The sequence below is a fragment of the Peromyscus californicus genome, unplaced genomic scaffold (assembly GCF_007827085.1).
Source record: "Peromyscus californicus insignis strain IS unplaced genomic scaffold, ASM782708v3 Scaffold_11__1_contigs__length_118956290, whole genome shotgun sequence".
Lineage (NCBI taxonomy): Eukaryota > Metazoa > Chordata > Mammalia > Rodentia > Cricetidae > Peromyscus > Peromyscus californicus.
Window position 1 is genome coordinate 5028572 of NW_026294402.1, and position 19175 is coordinate 5047746.

Sequence of the window (19175 nt, forward strand, 5' to 3'; positions counted from 1 at the left end):
CATTATTGCCTGCTTATTACCACTGCCTTTATTAAATAATTCCCAAACGTGAACTCGCTGATTCTTGCCGAAACTTTTCCCTGGGCCCTTCTTAAGCCCATGCTCCTTTCTCTCCACTACAGCATACCAGACACTGGAACAAACTTGGCCCTTACTTTGAATTTTTAAAATGTTGTCAGTTTTATTGGAGACTAATGACCCTTGAGTAAAATGATATTACTAATTACTGAGCGTGCAAGCTAGTAACTCAACCTCCTGGTAACATAAAAAGGCAGAGATCCTGCAAAGTCTTAAACAAATAGCTTTATTATTTATGGGGGATGTTATTAATCATAATCCTCTTGTATACTTGTACAAAAATTTATTAGAATTAGGAATTTCAGAAAACAAAGCTTCACTATCATACCTAATACATAATTTGAATAATAAAATAGCCTCTTTTATTTTTAAATAGAGAAAATTTTTATCCATTAGCATGCTTACTGAAAACAATGAAATATTTCATTCATTAAAAATGTATCAAGAAAATACATAATAAAGTATAATTTGTAGCATAAATATAAGCTAGTAAATTCATCTCCATTACCTACATTATGATTTGCTTTTATAAACATAAAAGTCTAGTATTTTAAATTATTAATAAATGTAGAATACAGAATTTATTTACAGGAGTCTCAAAAATAATGAATCCACTAAGTGGTGACTGTCACAGTTGATCAGTATTTTCTCTGTACTCTGGATCCAGCATCAGGAGAGAGCCTGGCCCTTGGCTGGCTGTTCTGTAAGAGAGTTCAGAGGGTTCTCTTATTGTCAGATCTGCAGATGTTAACAGGTAATTCTCCTTGCAGATTATGGCTTTTTTTTTTTTTTCGAGACAGGGTTTCTCTGTGTAGCTTTGCGCCTTTCCTGGTACTCGCTTTGGAGACCAGGCTGGCCTCGAACTCACAGAGATCCGCCTGCCTCTGCCTCCCGAGTGCTGGGATTAAAGGCGTGCGCCACCACCGCCCGGCGATTATGGCTTTTAAGAAGACTAAATTCAAATAAAAATTCTTAAATGGTTCATATATCAATTTCAACAATGTTATGCCCTGCTCTCTGTAGGGCATTGTATGAACAGTAATAATTCACACTTTCACAGTTTACTATTGGTAACTTGCTTCAAAGAAACGTCCTTAGAGCACGTGTATGGTTGTGGTTGTGGGTGGGCAGGTGTACTTGTCTTATGTGTACTTGGAGGCCAGAGGTTGATGTTAGGCATCTTTTTCTCTTCCCCAACTTACTTTATCATTACTTTTCAGAGACAGGGTCTCTTCACTGAATCTGAAAAGCAATCCTTTGGCTGACTGGCTGGCCAGTGGAGCCCTGAGACTTGCCTGTTTCCACGCCTAAGGGCTGGGCCACAGACTGTCCATCCTGTCTTCACGTGGACTGGGATCTGAACTCAGGGCCTCAGGCTTGTGAGCAACCACTTTACTCACAGAGTCAGCTCTCCAGATCCTGAAGAGCAGCTTTCTAACCCGGGGTGGTGGGATATCCGTATAATCTCAGCACTTGCGAGTGAGAGGCAGGAGGACCAAGAGTTCAAGGCTAACTACATGATGCCGTCTCAAAAAAAAAAAAACAACACAATGCAGAGGAACTGTTATCTGTGTGTAAATGGTCAAGTATAATTCATTCTTTCTCTCTTCCTTCCTTCCTTCCTTCCTTCCTTCCTTCCTTCCTTCCTTTCTTCCTTCCTTCTTTTTTAAACAAAGCACATGTAAGGCCCTAGGAATGTGTAACATATATTTTAGGCCAAAGATAAAGTTGTTTCTTAAAAATTCATTAAATTTATTTTATTTTACGCTGGGTGGTGGTAGTGCATGCCTTTAATCCTAGCACTTGGGAGAGGCAGAAGCTCATATCTCTTTGAACCCTGTCTCAAAAAATCCACTAAGTCAGCATTTGAACCTAATGTAGCTGGATGGTTACCCATCATCAGTGGATTAACACCCACATGATAAAACTGTTTTCATAACTCACTGAAATTATGCTTGGATAAATGCTAATGACTTAAGTATCTGGGTCAGAGATTTGATTTTCTAGGTCATTAATTGACATTTCTCCAAAGATTCTGAAGTTCTTTGAGGAAAAAAACGTACTTAAAATTTGAATTAAACAATATCTCATAATGCATGAATCAAAGTAAAGATACTTAAAATTTTCAAATTTTGAATCTACTACATTCTTATTAGGAAGAAAAATTATCATTGGAAATATTACCAAATTAGGCAATTACAAAACAACGTAGAGAAACAAGTGCTTGCCAACAAGGATGCTCCAAAGCTGTGTGCCTAGGGGTGCAGAGTGAGTGGACGGGCAGTGCAGCCTCCTTCTCTCTCCACTGCCTCTCCTGTCAGACACAGGTCAGGGCAAGCACACTGCAAACACTGCTTCACAGAACAAACAGTACTGAGAGATGCGGACGCTGTCCTGTCAGGATTTCAGAACTGAAGGCACCCAGTCTTTATCCTCTCCCTCAAATCTCCAAAGGTTCTTACACTAAAAAAGATTTATGTATTTTATTCTGTGTGAATGAGTGTTTTGCCTGCACACATGTATGTGCAGCATGTGTGACTGGTTCCCGTGAGGTCAGAAGAGTACATCCGGTCCCCAGGAACTAGAGTGCTGATGATTGTGAACTACCAGCCTGGTCCTTTGCAAAAACAAGGGCTCTGTTCTTAACTGCTGAGCTACCTCTCCAGCTGCCCCCCTAAAGGTTTTGACCTCTAGAAATGCCTACATAAAACAAGCAAAGGAGGAACTTAGCCAACACTTACCAGAAGTGGTATTAACTGTAAAGTATTTTTGATGGATGGGTTTTTGCAAATGGCTTCTTGTACATCTGAAAAATCATACCATGACACAAAAAATAATTAGTTACTTATATAACAAAGAGAATCATTAAAGAATTAATAACAAAATTCTGTTGTGTCAAAATATTCAAAATTGAATATGAGACTCTTTTCCTACTGACCCCAGAAATAGTCCTTATATGTAAATAGGTCCAAAAATGAAAGCAAATTGATTAGGAACAATTATATAAATCTGAAGCTGGTAAGAGGGAATTCCTAGTATCTTGATTTTATAAAACAATCTTCATTCAAATGTCATATTTTCCTTTTGTTTTATTCTTTTTCTTTTGGTGGTTGTGGTAGAATGACAATAATCAGAAGGCAGAGGCAGGCAGATCTCTGAGTTTGAGGCTAGCCTGGTCTACATAGTGAGTTCCAGGCCAGCCAGACAGGCTTCCCCCACTTCCTGTGCTGGGGCTTGAACTCAGGACCCCTTTTACACAAGAGAATTTCTTTCTTTCCTTTTTTTATGTGCACTCGTGTTGTCTGTGTGTGTGTGTGTGTGTGTGTGTGTGTGTGTGTGTGTGTGTGAGGGTGTCGGATATCTTGGAACTGGGGTTACAGACAGTTGTGAGTTGCCATATGGGTGCTGGGACTTGAACCTGGGTCCTCTGGAAGAGCAGCTCTTCACTCTCTGTGTTGGTAGTCTCACTAGATTGGAGAACTTGGCAGCCGTGATCCCACGGCCTCAGGTCCAGGGCTTTGTCGTTTTAGCTCTAGTTTGCTATTTCTCACCTCTGTACTTTTTCTGATTTATATTCTAGGTCATTAACTCTCTCTTCAGATGTCATCATCTGTTGTTTATAAATAATGGGCTGAATTTTAAATTTATTCCTATCTTCCATTCATAGGTCTTGTAATTTTCCAAATATGCTAAGTCATTGTATATTGCATGTTTCCTTACTGGATTTTGAAAGATATTTCTGATTATTTAAAAATATATAAATACAGTTATTTTATAGTTTTTTGTGTCGGTAATTTTATTATATAATATCTTCTTGGGTTCTATTTAGTATGTATTGTGCTTTCTTTTGATTTTTTAATGGATTTTTTTCTTTATGGATTAGTTTTTTATGATTTTTGACAATTCATTTCCCTCAGATCTCATTTATGATAATTCTTTGAAGATTGGAATATAAACCCCATCTCCAAAAGGGATATTAATATACATTTTCTTAATTATTTTGTGGGTATTAGCAGTTTGAGATCATTTTCAATTATGTTCTTTGCTCCAGGCTTTAGAGACCATGCAGGTAGTATGAACATGGGGTGTAACTACAGTGAGGTGCGCCCTAGGCTACGTTTCTATAGCAACAGAGATGTTTCCCCCCTTCCCTCAGCTGCTCAATACTGAAGTTGAAGAAGTGTAAGCTTTGTTTTTTTTTTTTTTTTTTTTTTTTAAAACCTCCCCACTTTTTGTGGTGGAAAGCATAGATCTTTTGATGGTCTACCGTAATGGTGGAGCATCTTTTGTGACACTACTGTGTACTGTTCCCCTTTAATTATCCCACGAATCAAATATCTTCAGCTTCAGAGTTTGCTGTGGCTCTACTCTGATTTCTTTTTGCTGTGGCTCTACTCTGATTTTCCTAGTTAAAAACTATTTTCACTTTTTTTCTTAAAGACAGGATCTTATGTCCCCATCTGGTCTGGGGCTCGACAGGCCACCCAGGCTGGCCCTCAGCCTGCACTGCTGCTCCTGCTGCAGGCACTCATGCGTTGCTATTACAGGCATTGCTTCATGCCCGCATGCACTTAGCTTTGAGCACTCTCTGTGTGTGTATCCAAAGTTGAGGTTTTAAAAATACTTGATAAAGTTATTTTCATGATGGTCAGTATAGATACCTAGTCTATTTATTGTTAAAACACAAGTAATATGTTCATATATTTCTTTTTCTTTTTACATTCTTTTGGTTTTTTTGAGACAGGGTTTCTCTGTGTAGCTCTGGCTGTTCTGAAACTCACTCTGTAGACCAGGCTGGCCTGGAACTCACAGAGATCTGCCTCCTGAGTGCTGGGATTAGAGGCGTGCACCACCACGTCCAGCTTATGTTCATATATTTCTAAAACACAATAGTATATAAATTGGCATCATTAAAAATGATATCTGCATTAATCTGAAATATTAACAATATTCTCAATTTTTAAATGATTTATTAAGGTGATAACCTAGACATATTTTGTATTTTTACTTCAAAGTTTTAAATGAAATAAAGATTTAACGTAAGCTTAAGAACATGTGTTCCTTTCTTACAGAAGCTGCGCTCCCACACTTACAGTACAGCCTCTCATTGAGATGATGGAGGGACTGCAAGACCTTCTGCTCTTCAGCCGACATGGCACAGACGCTGGGTGGCTGGGTCTTACTCAAGGATAGATGTGGTTTCTGTGGCTGCCTGCTGTTTATGGCAGTCAGAGTTTCATCCTCAGGCATTGAAGAATTCACAAGGTTTTCTGCCACCAAGCACTCAGAAGTACCTGAAACTGCAGAAGCGACATTGACTCTTTGGTCACGTTTGTCCTTGGGGTCAGCCCTAATATTGACTTACTGAAATTATGTCTGTGTGTACTCAAGTCACAAACACAAGTCAGCAAACATTCTGTTACTGTATATTGTATTGTTTCATTTACTTTTTTCTTTTTACATTCTTTGGGTTTTTTTGAGACAGGGTTTCTCTGTGTAGCCCTGGCTGCCCTGGAACTCACTCTGTAGACCAGGCTGGCCTTGAACTCAGAGATCTGCCTGCCTCTGCTTCCCAAGTGCTGAGATTAAAGGCCTGCACCACCACATCCTGGCTATTTAAAATTTTCTTAAGTTTTTTTGGGGGGGTTAAAAATTATTTTTAGATTAAAACATAATTATATCATTTTCCTCCTTCTCTTTCTTTCCCCAGTCCATCCCATACTCCCCTACCCCCCATTCAGGGCCTCTTTTTGTTTTTGTTTTGTTTTTGGGTGGGTTTTCAAGACAAGGTTTCTCTGTGTAGCCCTGGCTGTCCTGGAACTTGCTCTGTAGACCAGGCTAGCCTCGAATTCAGAGATTTGCCTGCCTCTGACTCCCGAGTTCTTTTTTTTATTGTTTTACACACACACACACACACACACACACACACACACACACACACACACATACACACACACCACCTGGTAATTAATTTAGTGTTGCATATATATATATATATATATATATATATATATATATATATTTATTTCAGGGCTGACCACTTGGTTCTGGATAGCCAATTAGGGGCTCATCCCCAGGGAAGACTAATTTTTCCCCCTCAGCATTTCTTAGTTACCTGTTTTTTGTTTAGGGGGTGGGACCCCGTGAGATTTTCTTCCTTCCAAGTTACAGCTAATGGTGAGTCTCCATATGAGTGCTGGTAATTGAACCTGGGTCCTCTGAAAGAGCAGCCAGGATTCCTAATCCCTGAGCCATCTCTCCAGCTCAGCGTGCATTTTAATTTTCAGGATTCTCTAAATCTGGCATTTTCCCACCCCCAGTTAAGAAAATATTGGCACACACCTTTAATCCCAGCACTTGGGAGTCAAAGGCAGGCAGATCTCTATGAGTTTGAGGCCATCTTGGTCTACATTGTGAGTTCCAGGATGCCAGAGCTACATAGAAACACTTCAGGAGATAGTTTGCTATAGAAAGATGTTTAATTAGTACATTATTATTCAAAAACAGTAACAACAAACTGGGAATGAACTGAATATGCCTTCGTAAGGAGAGTTCAGGTCTAAGTCACACAAGTACTATAGATGGAGAAACAATACCAATTTTAATCAATATCTACCTATGAATCCAGCCCTACAGAAGGTGCCAGAAGGTAAACTCCAACCTAACGTGGTTAACTATATCCAAGAAAACAGAGGAAATAACCCCAAGCCAGAAAAGTATAAAGAAGGTACACACACACACACACACACACACACACACACACACACACACACACACCAAACAAAAAACAAAAAAACAAACAAAAACATGCATACCACCAACACCAACAAAATAACAGGAGTCAACAATCATTTGGTCATCGATATCTCTCAATATCAATAGTCTCAACTCTCTAATGAAAAGACACAGGCTAACAGAATGCATGCGAAGACAGGATACATCCTTCTGTTACTTCCAAGATGTTGGAAGCACATGTTAACATCAAGGACAGACTTCTGTAAGGCAAAGGACAACATAATTTGGACAAAGCATCAGCCTACAGAATGAGAAAAGATTTCTACCAACTACACATCTGATAGAGGGCTAATATCCAAAATATATAGAGAACCAAAAAAAAAACCCTAAGATATCAAGAAAACAAATAGCTCAATGAAAAAATGGGGTACAGATTTAAACAGAGAATTCTCAAAATAAGAAACTCAAATGGCTGAGAAACACTTAAAGAGATGTCCAGCATCCTTAGTCATCAGGTAAATACAAATCAAAACTACTTTGAGATTTTTTTCTTACACCTGTCAAATGGCTAAGATCAATAATTTAAGTGACAGCCTCATGCTGGTGAGGATGTGGAATAAAGGGAACATTCATACATTGCTGGTTGGAATGCAAAGTTGTATAGCACAATGGAAATCAATGTGGTGGTTCCTCAGGAAGCTGGCAATCTTTCCACCTCAAGATTCAGCTATACCATTCTTGGGCACATACCCAAAGGATGTTTCATCCTCCTTCAGAGACACTTGGCTCAACTATTTTCATTGCTATTAAATTCATAAGAGCCAGAACATGGAAACAACCTAGATGTCCCATAACAGATGAATGGATAAAGAAAATGTGGTATATTTACACAATGGAATATTACTCATCCATTAAAAAATTAAATGATGAAAGCTGCAGGTAAATGGAGGAACTAGAAAAATATCATCTTGAATGAGGTAACCCAGATCCAGAAAGAAAAATATAGTATATATTTGCTTATATGTAGATATTAGATGTTTAGTCAATGATAACCAAACTATAACCACAGATGTTAGGCATAGAGTAAGGAACTGACTGGGGGCAGGGGTAGATCTCCCTAAGAAGGGGAAATAGAATAGATAGCTATAGATAGATGGGGGTGGACTGGAATGGGAGAATCAAGTGGAGAGAGGGAGGGAGTAGGGAGGTGATGGAAGGAATATTTAGGGAGACAGCAAAAATTAAGGGCCATTTGAGGGGTAGTATGGAAATCTAGTACAGTAGTAGCTTTTTAAAATATAAATATATATAAAGGTGATCTAAATGAAATCACCAAACACTGGGGCAGACAGAGCCCCAACTGGGTATCTTTTGTTGCCAATACCATCTTGGTATTGTTAGGGTCTGCAAGAAGTTCCATAAAAGACCACCAGTCATGTATGCAATCAATAAGAGCATTTATTAAAGATTGCCAACATATTGGGGTGGCAAAAGGCGACCCCGAGAAAAGCTCACAGGCTCCTTTTAAGCAGGGTGAGGGGAATTTCAGGATGAGAGATTAGTCTGGGGGCTGATTGGTGGGTTTCAACAAAAAGTTCACAGGATGGGTAGGAGGCTCTAGTGGTTAGGCACTTTCCAGCAGCAGGGCAGGGAGAGCTTTCTTTAGCTGTGGGACACCAGCTGACTGGTTGCCCCTGAGTAGTGGTCTTTCCAAGAACTGCTTGCTCAGCTCCAGCTAGTTCCAGTAAACTGAAACTAAGGCCTGGTCCCTGGCAGGGCTGTTAGAAATCAATCTGTGATGGCTCTGCTCTGGCTTCCCAGCCCTCTCAGCACTGGGTTTTATCTAAATTGAGATGTTGTCCAAAGGTCCCTTGGGAACCCCCAAACAATCCAGGCTATTGGCAAGACTATTGGTTGCTCTCTACAAACTGATACAAGGCCTCATTGATGAAGACAAAACCCACAGGACTCACTGGACGTGGAGAAATTCAAGCGGTGCCTACCTGGAGTTCTCACCTAGTGCTAGTGTCTTTGGTACAGGAAGGTGCTATGCAGACCACCAGAGGAGAAATGTGAACACCAACCCAGCTACAAACCCTTTGATCTACAATACTGTCCTGCATGCAAGAAATGCTAGTGCAATGGTGGCACAAAGCTTGTTGGAGTAACCAAGCAATATCTGATCTGACTTAAGCTAATTGCCCACTGCTTGGGTGACCAAGAACCTGAGACTAGATTACCCAGGGACCCACAGTAAAACCTAATACTACTGTTCTAAAACAAGACAAAACTGTAGCAATGGGATGACTCCCAATGACATTTTGCTATAGTCACAGATCTGTGTCTTGCTCAACCATCACAGAAGCTTCCTCCTGCAGCAGATGGGAACTCACTCTAGAGACCAGGCTGGCTTCAAACTCAGAAATCTGCCTCCCTCTACCTCCAGAGTGCTGGGATTAAAGGTGTGTGCCACTACAGTCTGGTGGAAACAAACTACTCTTAAGGGTAGGCTAGCTGTAGATGGCTAACAACAAATAAACTCAATGATACCTTTGGAGATTCCTTGTCTTACAATATTGTGGCAGGACTTCTGATATTTTCAAAATTATCTTATTATTTTTAATAGATATAGATATATCTCTATATATCTCATTTTAACCTACAGGTCTTTTGCCTATACATTATGGCTTCCAGTGTTTTTTGGGGTTCCTGAGTTTGCAAATGAGAAGGTCTCTATTTGTTGTGCCTTCTCTTGGGCTTTTCCCTTCTGTTTGTTTTGACCTATTCCAATGTGTTAGTTTTTGTTTTATCTTACTATATTGTATTTTGTTACATTTTATTTTATTATTATCCCTTAGACTCTGTTCATTTTCTAATGAGAGACAGAAAGTAGATAGATTCAGATGGGAGAGGAAGTGGGGAGGAACTGGGAGGAGGAGAGGGAGAGGAACTGTAATTAGGATATACTATGTGAAATAAAAATCCATTTACAATAAAAGAAAAAAAAGAAACTTACAGTAAAACGTACCTTCTTCAGTCTTGGGATCTCTTGTAGCTTGTATTGGCTCACTTGCACTTAGTGGGACACTTTGTCCAAAATGCTATAAAAATAGGTTAAATGAGAACATAATTCCACATTTAAAATTCATGATATGGTCACGGTCTTTTCTTTTTTTTAAAGATTTTATTATGTATACAGTGTTCTGTCTGCACATATCCCTGCAGGCCAGAAGAGGGCACCAGATCTCATTACAGATGGTTGTGAGCCACCATGTGGTTGCTGGGAATTGAACTCAGGACCTTTGGAAGAGCAAGCAGTGTTCTTAACCTCTGAGCCATCTCTCCAGCCCTGGTCATGGTCTTTAAAGAACCTTTAACTGTTGCCTGCATTTTTAGTTGTCACTCTTTGTATAACTTGCCTGTCTCTTCTGTTTTGGAGCAGAAATCAAGACCTACTGGAATAAAGCCTTTCATGGGTGGATAAATATTTAAAAATGTCTTATGTCTAATACAAAATTTCAGGTTGCGGTGTTCTCTTGGATAGCAAGAAGAGCAAAGTATGCTGGGTGGCAAGCAACTGTTTGGAATAAAGAACTGTTAAAAATCCCGTCACACTTTACACTTAGACGGCTTTGCAAGCACGAGTCACTACTAGCCCCATTCTGAGTGTGGCTGGTGTTGGGGACAGGAAGTCTCTACAAGCCCCAAGCAGAAGCAGCAGGGATCGGAAGGTGTCATCAGAAAGAGTGCCATTCCACACTACCTGACGGGAACCACCTCCTCTCCCGAACCACCTCCTCTTCCAAGCAGAAGCAGCAGGGATCGGAAGGTGTCATCAGAAAGAGTGCCATTCCACACTACCTGACGGGAACCACCTCCTCTCCTGAACACAGCCTGGTAGAGCTACAGCCTGGTGGGGACTCACACTTAGCACTATCAGCTGCTCTGAAGAGTAACTGACTCGGGCCCTGCCCTGCAAAACACTCCCCACCAATGGCACACTGCCTCCCCGAGCCTTGCTCGAGTCCATTTTACACTTGACACATCTTGGACTGAAAATCTGCTGTAAAACGTCAAGTGTGACTTTTCACTTTTCATCTATCTGTTTTATATTCTTTGCACATAGAGTTGGGCATAAGATGGCATGATAAAACACATTTCCTAAGACATGGTGACAAGGGTCACTACTGTAGCAACTGAATGCTTCATCAGCCCCAAGAATAAAGAACAAAACCAAACAAAATAATATAACAATTTTCAATTTTAAAATTTGATTTTGATCCAGAACACACATGTCGTCTAAGAGTAGCAAGATCTTGTGAGGTGTCTAAGGAGATGTGCAAGTGAAAGACCTGTGAAAGATGAAGCAAAGCTTTCTAGAATGGAGGAAAAGAAAACTTGAAAGACAGTAGTAAAAAGGGAAAAAGCAAGAAGGAATCTCAGAGCACCCAGAACAGTAAAAACAACCGAGAGTCTCTAAGCACGGGCATAGGAAATCTGTTCATTCTTTGTGGTTGTAACAACATGTTACTTCTAAATTTGAGATTATCTTTTTCTTTTCTTTTTTGGTGGGGGGCAGGGTCTCACTATGTAGCTCTGGCTAGCCTGGAACTCATAGAGATCCACTTACCTCTGCCTCCCAAGTGCTGGGATTAAAGGTGTGCAATACACCTCGCAAATCTGATATAGCTTAATACAAGTTTAATAAAAGATAATGAATTCCCTTCATAGATTTTGACATGATTGGTGGGAATAATATGGAAATTCAAAGAGGAACTTACTAGTTATTACTACATTTGTAATCTGGACGATAATTTCATGTTTATTACTAAGCTTTAATAATATACTGATAATGAGACCATAACTTTACAAACATAAACTAAATGGCTTACTTTGCTGGTAAGATTAGATCATGGTTATTATCTATATTAATAACCTTATACTTATAAAAATTAATGCTTCTTGGGATGTGGGTGTGGCTCAGTGTTTACTTTGCATGTAAGAAGCTCTGGGTTTGATTTCCAGAGTTGGGAAGAAGTGTGTGAAATACTTCCTATATGAATGGTTAGACTCTCAACTTCTCCCTCAAAATGTACATTCTTTACAGGGCATCCTAATCCAGTTCTATAAGTGATACTTACAGTGGAAACTCCAAGTAAATGCTTTTTACTTACTCATCTCACTTTGTCAATATTCTAAAATCAATCCCTCTAAAGTGTCATATTAGACTATACTTATTCAGCCCTCATATAATCTCCACATCATTTAAAATTGTTACTGTCCTTTGGCTTTTACTCAAGATCTCTATTGCAAAAGCCATATTAGGTTTTGGTGGACTGTTCTTAAAGACAAAACCATTATATAATTCCAAGTCTCTTATAAAAAGTCCCTAGATGAAAAATGTCTTTTTAAAAAATACTGTACAATACACAACATTAACAACATCCATCCTGTCTTCACTCCCCTTCTTTCATCCTGCCCATTTATTGCAGATTTAAATAACTTTGGGGAATTTTGTTACAAATGACCTTTCTACAGAATTAGCTATAAATAATAAGTTAAAAAATACTTTTTCCAACTTAGAAAAAAAATCCCACATTACATATGTGGGTGTTTTGCCTAAATGTATGTGTGTGTACCACTTGTATGCCTGGTGCCCTTATAGGCCAGAAGGCGGCTCTGGATCTCCTGAGACTGGAGTTACAGATGGTTGTGAACCACTATGTGGGCACTTGGAATTGAACCCGGGTCTTCTGGAAGAGCAGTCAGTGCTCTTAACATCTCTCTAGCTCCAGCAATAATTGCTTAAAGATAGTTGAAAGCCTTCACTAGTCACATGGACTCATTCAAATATAGCAAACAAGTACAATAAGCTACTAGTAAAAGATTCCAGCACTGTATCATGGATGGCTTTGGCTATATTCACACTGATGTTGAGGTACAGCTTATAACAAAAGCATTTGTCTTTCAGACAGCTTTCTACTACTAAAAGAGGGTGTTGCTAAGACAATACTTACCATCATTGGCTCAGTGTATTTCATTCCTACAGATCCAGAGATTTTTCTTTTCTGCTCTAGTAAGTTTCTCCACTTATTTTCAACAACTTGCTTTCTTCTTGTAACAGTAGAATCTTAACAAATGTCAATATAAACAATTGTGAAAGTTGAGTAGGTAAAATGTATCCATTCAAAATTTCAAGCTACTGTCAAACAGTTCAGAAAGTTCTATATATTTCCTCTATTTGGCCAGCAGACCTCTATTAAGTTCTATACATGGTACATTTTCAAGGATGCATTCAACACAGTTTCTGCTATGGAACAGAATATGGGGAATACCAAGAAGACACACAAGACATATTACTGGTGTACAGGAAGAGCATAGTAGGATTCCAATTTACATTATCAAAAAATTAGAAATGGCACCATTATTTGTTAGAGGGGTAATATACTCTATAGTAAATTCAACTATCCTGAAAGAAATCTCCAGGACAAGAGGCTGGCAATGGTACCACCATTCATCTGCACTCTGCGTCTTTTCGCAGTATCCTAGTGTGCCCAGGGAAGTGGATTTATGCTAGTATCTGAGCAAGTTCTCAGATGTGATGTTCTAGCATTTAGGGTAAGCTCTGCATACATGGGTGCTCCTCACATAACCTTCCTATGCCTTTTGTATGGCCACTTAACTAAGACCTCATTCTAACAATGTCAGTCCCCAAAGATGATACAAATAATTGAAGAACAGGTGAGTAAGAGCAAGGCAGAGTGGACACACCCTCATTCCTGTATAGTCTCCTCACCAGTCACGGCACTGCACTGCCACAGTGTCCACTTCAGACTTAGTTTCATAAACTTAGAAATTACAAAAAAATTAGAAGAGTAAATCCTACCTTAAAGGTATGTTTTTCTGTGAAATGTGAGGTAATGATATCATACCAAAGTCCTCATAATTGGTAAGATGGTTGAAAACTATGCATTGAAACATAATCACATTAGAGCAAAAGCATGTTATATAGGTCAAAATCAAATATTTACAATTATTTGAAATATATTGTGATGTTTATGTATGTAAATATACATATGTAATTTGTTGGTCTAGAATTGCTGGGTCATAGAATCTAAATATGCTCTAAATTTTTGTAGATGAGAATTTTTAGTTCATACAAAACTTTACTGATCAATGGTAATGTGTTTAATTTTAGCTACTCTGATGTATGTAGTTGTATCTAAAAGTACATTTGCATGATTATTGTCCATTCGATGGCTTTTATTTATGAAAAGCTTATTCTAGTATTTTGCTTTGTGATTTTGTATGTATATGTGCCTGTTCATATATAGGAGGGTGCAAATGTGTGTGGTAGTGTGCACACACATGTGTACATGTGTGTAGAGGTCAGAGGACACCTCCATAAGGATTAAAAGCATATGATATCACACTCATTGCATTAAACATTTTAAAATTAGATTTACTTAGTTTATTTTCTAGTGAGTGACTGTAGGGAAAAGGGGTCAGCTAAAGAAACCACCCTGACCCTGCAGCCCAGAACCAGTGAAAGAAACACAGCCTGGATCTGGAACCCGAGCCAGTGAAAGAAACACTTTATCCCTGAACCCAGAACCAAAGAAACATGCCTTGACTCTGAAACCAGCGCCAAAGAAACACTCTTTGTCCCTAGAATCAGAGCCAGTGAAAGAAATATACCTTGGCCGTAGAATTAGAGCCAAAAAAAACCCAAAAAAGGCCAGTGAAAGTAACACAGTTTGGCCCTGAAATCAGAGTCATCTCTGCCCCTGAACAATGAAACTAATCAATCCCTGGGCAGGAAACTAACCAATCCATGAATAGAAAATCTTCTCCCTGAAGAAACCCCGCCCCTAAGAAACCCTATATAAACCACCCTGCCTGTTCAGCAGTTGTTCTTTCCCACCCCGATAGAGGCAGCCACTCTGCTGGACTCCTCCTTCCCAAATAAAACTCTTTCTCAAGCCGGGCGGTGGTGGCGCACGCCTTTAATCCCAGCACTTGGGAGGCAGAGGCAGGCGGATCTTTGTGAGTTCGAGGCCAGCCTGGTCTAGAGAGCGAGATCCAGGAAAGGCGCAAAGCTGCACAGAGAAACCCTGTCTCGAAAAACCAAAAAAAAAAAAAAAAACTCTTTCTCAAAAGAGTCTTGGGTGTGAAGATCTTCATTTGCTGGTGCAGAGAAGAACCTTAAGACGTCCCTGAGGGGACTGAGCAGAAAAAACCTTGGAGAGACGTTCCCTTAGGGGACTGAGCAAGGCGGAGTTGAAGAGAAGAACCTTGCTAAGATGTCCCTTAGGGGACTGAGCAAGGTGGAGCAGAAAAAGTAACAACTTTTCACCAGAGCAAGAGGCGATTGCTACATTTCTGCAGGGGTTTCTCCTTTAGCAGAGTGAAGCAAAAGAAGCAACATCTTGGCCTGGAGAAGAAGCAGAGCTGTGCCAGGAAGCCCCCTTAAGTGGGGGCTGAGCAAAGCTCAGCTGTAGCGGCTCTTCAGGAGAGGAGCAGGATTGCTATATCCTGTAAGGAGACTATGCCCCACAACACCAGGTATAGCCTGACTCCCGAGCAGTCAGGATACCTTTCCCTCCAGAGCAGAGCTGTCCCAATGCAGCTCCAGCCACCAGAGCTGTCCTAGCAGCTCAAAGTATAGCCTGACTCCCTGAGCAGTCAGGATACCTTTCTCCCTCAGAGTTGTAACACTTACATGTACCACTTGTGTACTTGGAGGTCAGAAGAAGACACTGAATCCCCTGCGACTTGAGTTCCAGGTGGTTGTGAACGACTATGTGGGTGCTGGGTCCTTTATAAGGTCCTCTATTTTTATTACCATGAGTTCTGGGGACTGAACTCAGGTCTCATGTTTGCAAGTCAAGCTCCTTAGTGAATGTGCTATCTTCCTAGCCCCGTGAGGATCCTTTTGATTGTTACCTGTAGTCTGCAGTTGTTCGATTAAACATCAATATTCTGTGACATTATTTTGTTCATGCAGTTTTTTTTTTTTTTTGAGGGAGACACTCTAGATAATCATGGTGGGATTTGATTCAATCTCTGTGGATACTGGTGTTAGCCCTTTTTGCAGTCTATTAGCCTGTTCTTTATAACTTGTCCTACAAATATTAGATTTGCCTAGCTGAGTCCCATATTAATTTAAATCAATGCTTTGCAATAGACCTCTTTACTCGGTACTGCATCTCTGGCTTAGCCCTCAGGGTATAATTGATGACTCATTCTGCCTATGAGTCTTGATTAGTACAGAGCATTACAAATATCTTTTCCCCTTCAGTGGTGTGTCATTTTAACCTGTTAATTTTCTTGTATGGAAAAAACTCCCATTTTGTTGTATAAGTACCATTCTTAATAGTTTATATTTTACATAGAGTATAAGAAATCTGATTATTCTAAAATGATATTACTTCTAGAGCTTTTTTATTTTTCATATTTAAATCACAATTTATATGGAACTGATTTTTGTATATGAGTGAAGGAAAGGTCACTTTTACTGATGATATATAGTTACCCAACTATGCATTGTTACCTTTGTTTAAAATCAAGCAATTAATTATGTGGGCCTGTATTCTATTATCATTCTGTAGATGCCACACTGTGCTAAGTGTTGTAGATTTAGATAGACTATGTAGAAATGAAAGTTCCAAGACAGGGTTTCTTTGTGTACCCCTGGTTGTCCAGGCTGGCCTTGGATTCACAGAGATCCACCTGCCTCTGCCTCCTGAGTACTGGGATTAAAGGTATGTGCCACCACTGTCTGCTTTAGAAATGAAGTTTTCAACTTTGTTCTTGAGATTGTCTCAGCTATTCTTGGTCTATACATTTAATAATTTAAATATTAGATAGAGTCTGGCAATATTCATAGAGTCTGTTGGAACTTCATGGCCTCAACATGTACACACCTTCTTCTCCACCCAGGTCTTCTTTCATTCACTTCATGGTGTTTTTAGTCTTCTCTATAGCCTATTAAAATCTTTACATTCAATTTTTCTCATAGGCTTATGTTTTTAATGTTACTTAAAAGATGTCATTATTAAAATATCTAGGTCTGTCCCTTTGAAATTCTAAAAGGTTTCCATTATTGTTCTAACTTTGTTTCCACTGCCTATTCCCACTCAGTTCCGGATTTAGTATGGAGTCCTGTCCCGTCCTTGGAGGAAAGCATGCTGTGTTTATCAGCAGCAGGCAACACCACCTTCTCTGGCAATGTCTCTTCCCATCAAGTTTCTTTGGGTTGACATCCCTTTCCCCAGAGGTTTAATTTGACCTTTATTTGAACCCCTTCTAAGTGGGCTTATTCATTATACATTTTTGTTCATTTTCAGATGAGGATAAGCATAATTATTTCACCGTAAAGAATTAGTCTGTGTTTTAGAATATGGTCTCATATAACATGTGTTTCAAGGTATATTATTTCTCTTGCTTTATAACTTCCATTCAAAATCATTTACTTATTTTTCTCAAGATTTTTCTTCCCTTAGTTTCTCTTCATTCTTTAAAAACCTCAGTTCTCTAACCTTCTTAAAACTTAGATTTTTGTAGAGAAGTAGTCAAGAGATTTAGGCTACATTCTTTGCATTCAATTGTCCATCTGCTTATATAGTTTGTATCCATCCAATTCATGAAAAGTCTCGGGGCTGGAGAGATAGCTCATTTATTAAGAGCCTTTGTTGTCACTACAGAGGACGTGAGTTTGCTGGCACTTATGGTAGGTGACTAAAAAGAATCTGATACCCTCTTTTGGCCTCCATAGGTACCCCCACACATGTGGCATAGATATACATAGACCAACTGACAAATAAATAAAAAATAATTAAAAAATTAAGTCAGGTGTGGTTTTATATACCTTTAAATCCTGGCACTCATGAGGCAGAAGCAGGTAGATCTGTGTGAGTTCAAGGACAGCATGGTCTACTTACTGAGCTCCAGGCCAGTCAGTGCTACAGTGAGATTCTGCCTCCAAAACAAAACAAGACAAAACAAAACAAATCTCCCAAGTCTCAAAAAAAACGATGGAGAGTCGGGTTGTCAAGTGTCAGGCCCTGTTGGGAGTGGGAGCACAGTGACGTAGTACACAGAAAATCCCTGCTCTTTAAAAGTGCATGGTCTAATAATCAAAGAGAACACTGAGTATGAATTTGAAAACTCTCTAAGCACATTATTACTTGTTATTACTGTACTGCTCCCCTCCCTCTATCAACAGTCCTTGCTCTTTTTCAGTAGGGAACGGATTGCCACTGGCAGGAAGTTTTATGGCTTCTAGTCCATTTCCTTAAAGGAGGGAAGTGGCTTCACAAGCAGTGAATGACAGGGCCAATGGTATTCAGCGGAGAAGGGAATCTCAAAACTGTTCAAAACAATGGTGTCTACTCTTTTCCTACATGAAAACATAAACACAAGGCTGGCAGAAGCAGAACTGCAGTGTCCTGGAAAGGATGGAGGGCTGCGCACATATTTAAACACTTCTCTCTGTAAACGGCAGGCATTTTGCCCTATTTATGAGCGTGTGTGTGCACCTATGTGGAGTCTGGAGGTCACCTAAAAGGGGTCAGTTCTCTCCAGCCACCATGCGAGTTTCAGGATTGAATTCAGGTTGTCAAGTTTGGCTGAAAGCATCTTTACCTGGCACCTTGACAGCATATAAGAAATTCATGTAAGAATTTTAAAATAAGCCAGATATGGTGACACGTGCCTTTAATGCCAGCACTTGGGAATCAGAGGCAGGAGGACATCAATGGACGTGAGGCTAGTTGGTCTACATAGTGAGTTCTAGGCCAGCCAGAGCTATACTCTATGTCAAACAAAACAAAACAAAACAAACAACTAAGTCGTGACATTTATCTATTTAAATAAACAAGGCTTTTCCCCATGGTGCTCATGTGACAACAGCAATGACGGAACCACACGGGATAAGGATCAGATGTTACTCATTGTCTTCTCTTTTTAAACATCAGGGAGGCGATAGAAAAAACAGAGCTAGCAACAGTTTCCAACTTTTACCGAGTGCAGGTTAGGTAATTCTCTATGGTGGTATTTCATTTGTACTGAAATGTGATTTTAATTGTATGTTAATAAATAAAGTTGCCCGGGGGTCAGAGCTATTAGAGCCATAGCAAGAACATGGCGGTGGTGGCGCACGCCTTTAATCCCAGCACTTGGTAGACAGAGCTAGGTAGATCTCTGTGTGTAAAAAGATACAGCCAGCATTGGAGACACACGCCTTTAATCTCAATCCCAACCATAGAAGACCTGGAAGTCTCTACAGACAGGCAGTGACGAGGAGGTCATGTGTTTGGGTTTACAACCAATGAGAAGGCAGAACAGAAAGACTATAAAGA

At 39.7% G+C, this 19175-nt stretch overlaps 1 protein-coding gene across 3 annotated transcripts in view; it reads right to left on the bottom strand.

Annotated features, from left to right (window-relative positions):
* Positions 1 to 285: 285 nt before the first annotated feature.
* The window catches only part of Cep126 (centrosomal protein 126), a 51898-nt gene continuing 33008 nt past the window's right edge, over positions 286 to 19175 (bottom strand). For 2 of the 3 annotated variants that reach the window (XM_052751852.1, XM_052751868.1), the window contains 5 exons: positions 12831 to 12943; positions 9830 to 9914; positions 5172 to 5378; positions 2820 to 2884; positions 286 to 779 (listed from right to left, as the gene is read on the bottom strand). In XM_052751852.1, coding sequence (XP_052607812.1) covers positions 717 to 779; positions 2820 to 2884; positions 5172 to 5378; positions 9830 to 9914; positions 12831 to 12943 — 533 coding nt within the window. In that variant the 3' untranslated portion in view covers positions 286 to 716. The remainder of the gene's footprint in view (positions 780 to 2819; positions 2885 to 5171; positions 5379 to 9829; positions 9915 to 12830; positions 12944 to 19175) is intronic. The other variant, XM_052751861.1, reaches the window with a different exon arrangement.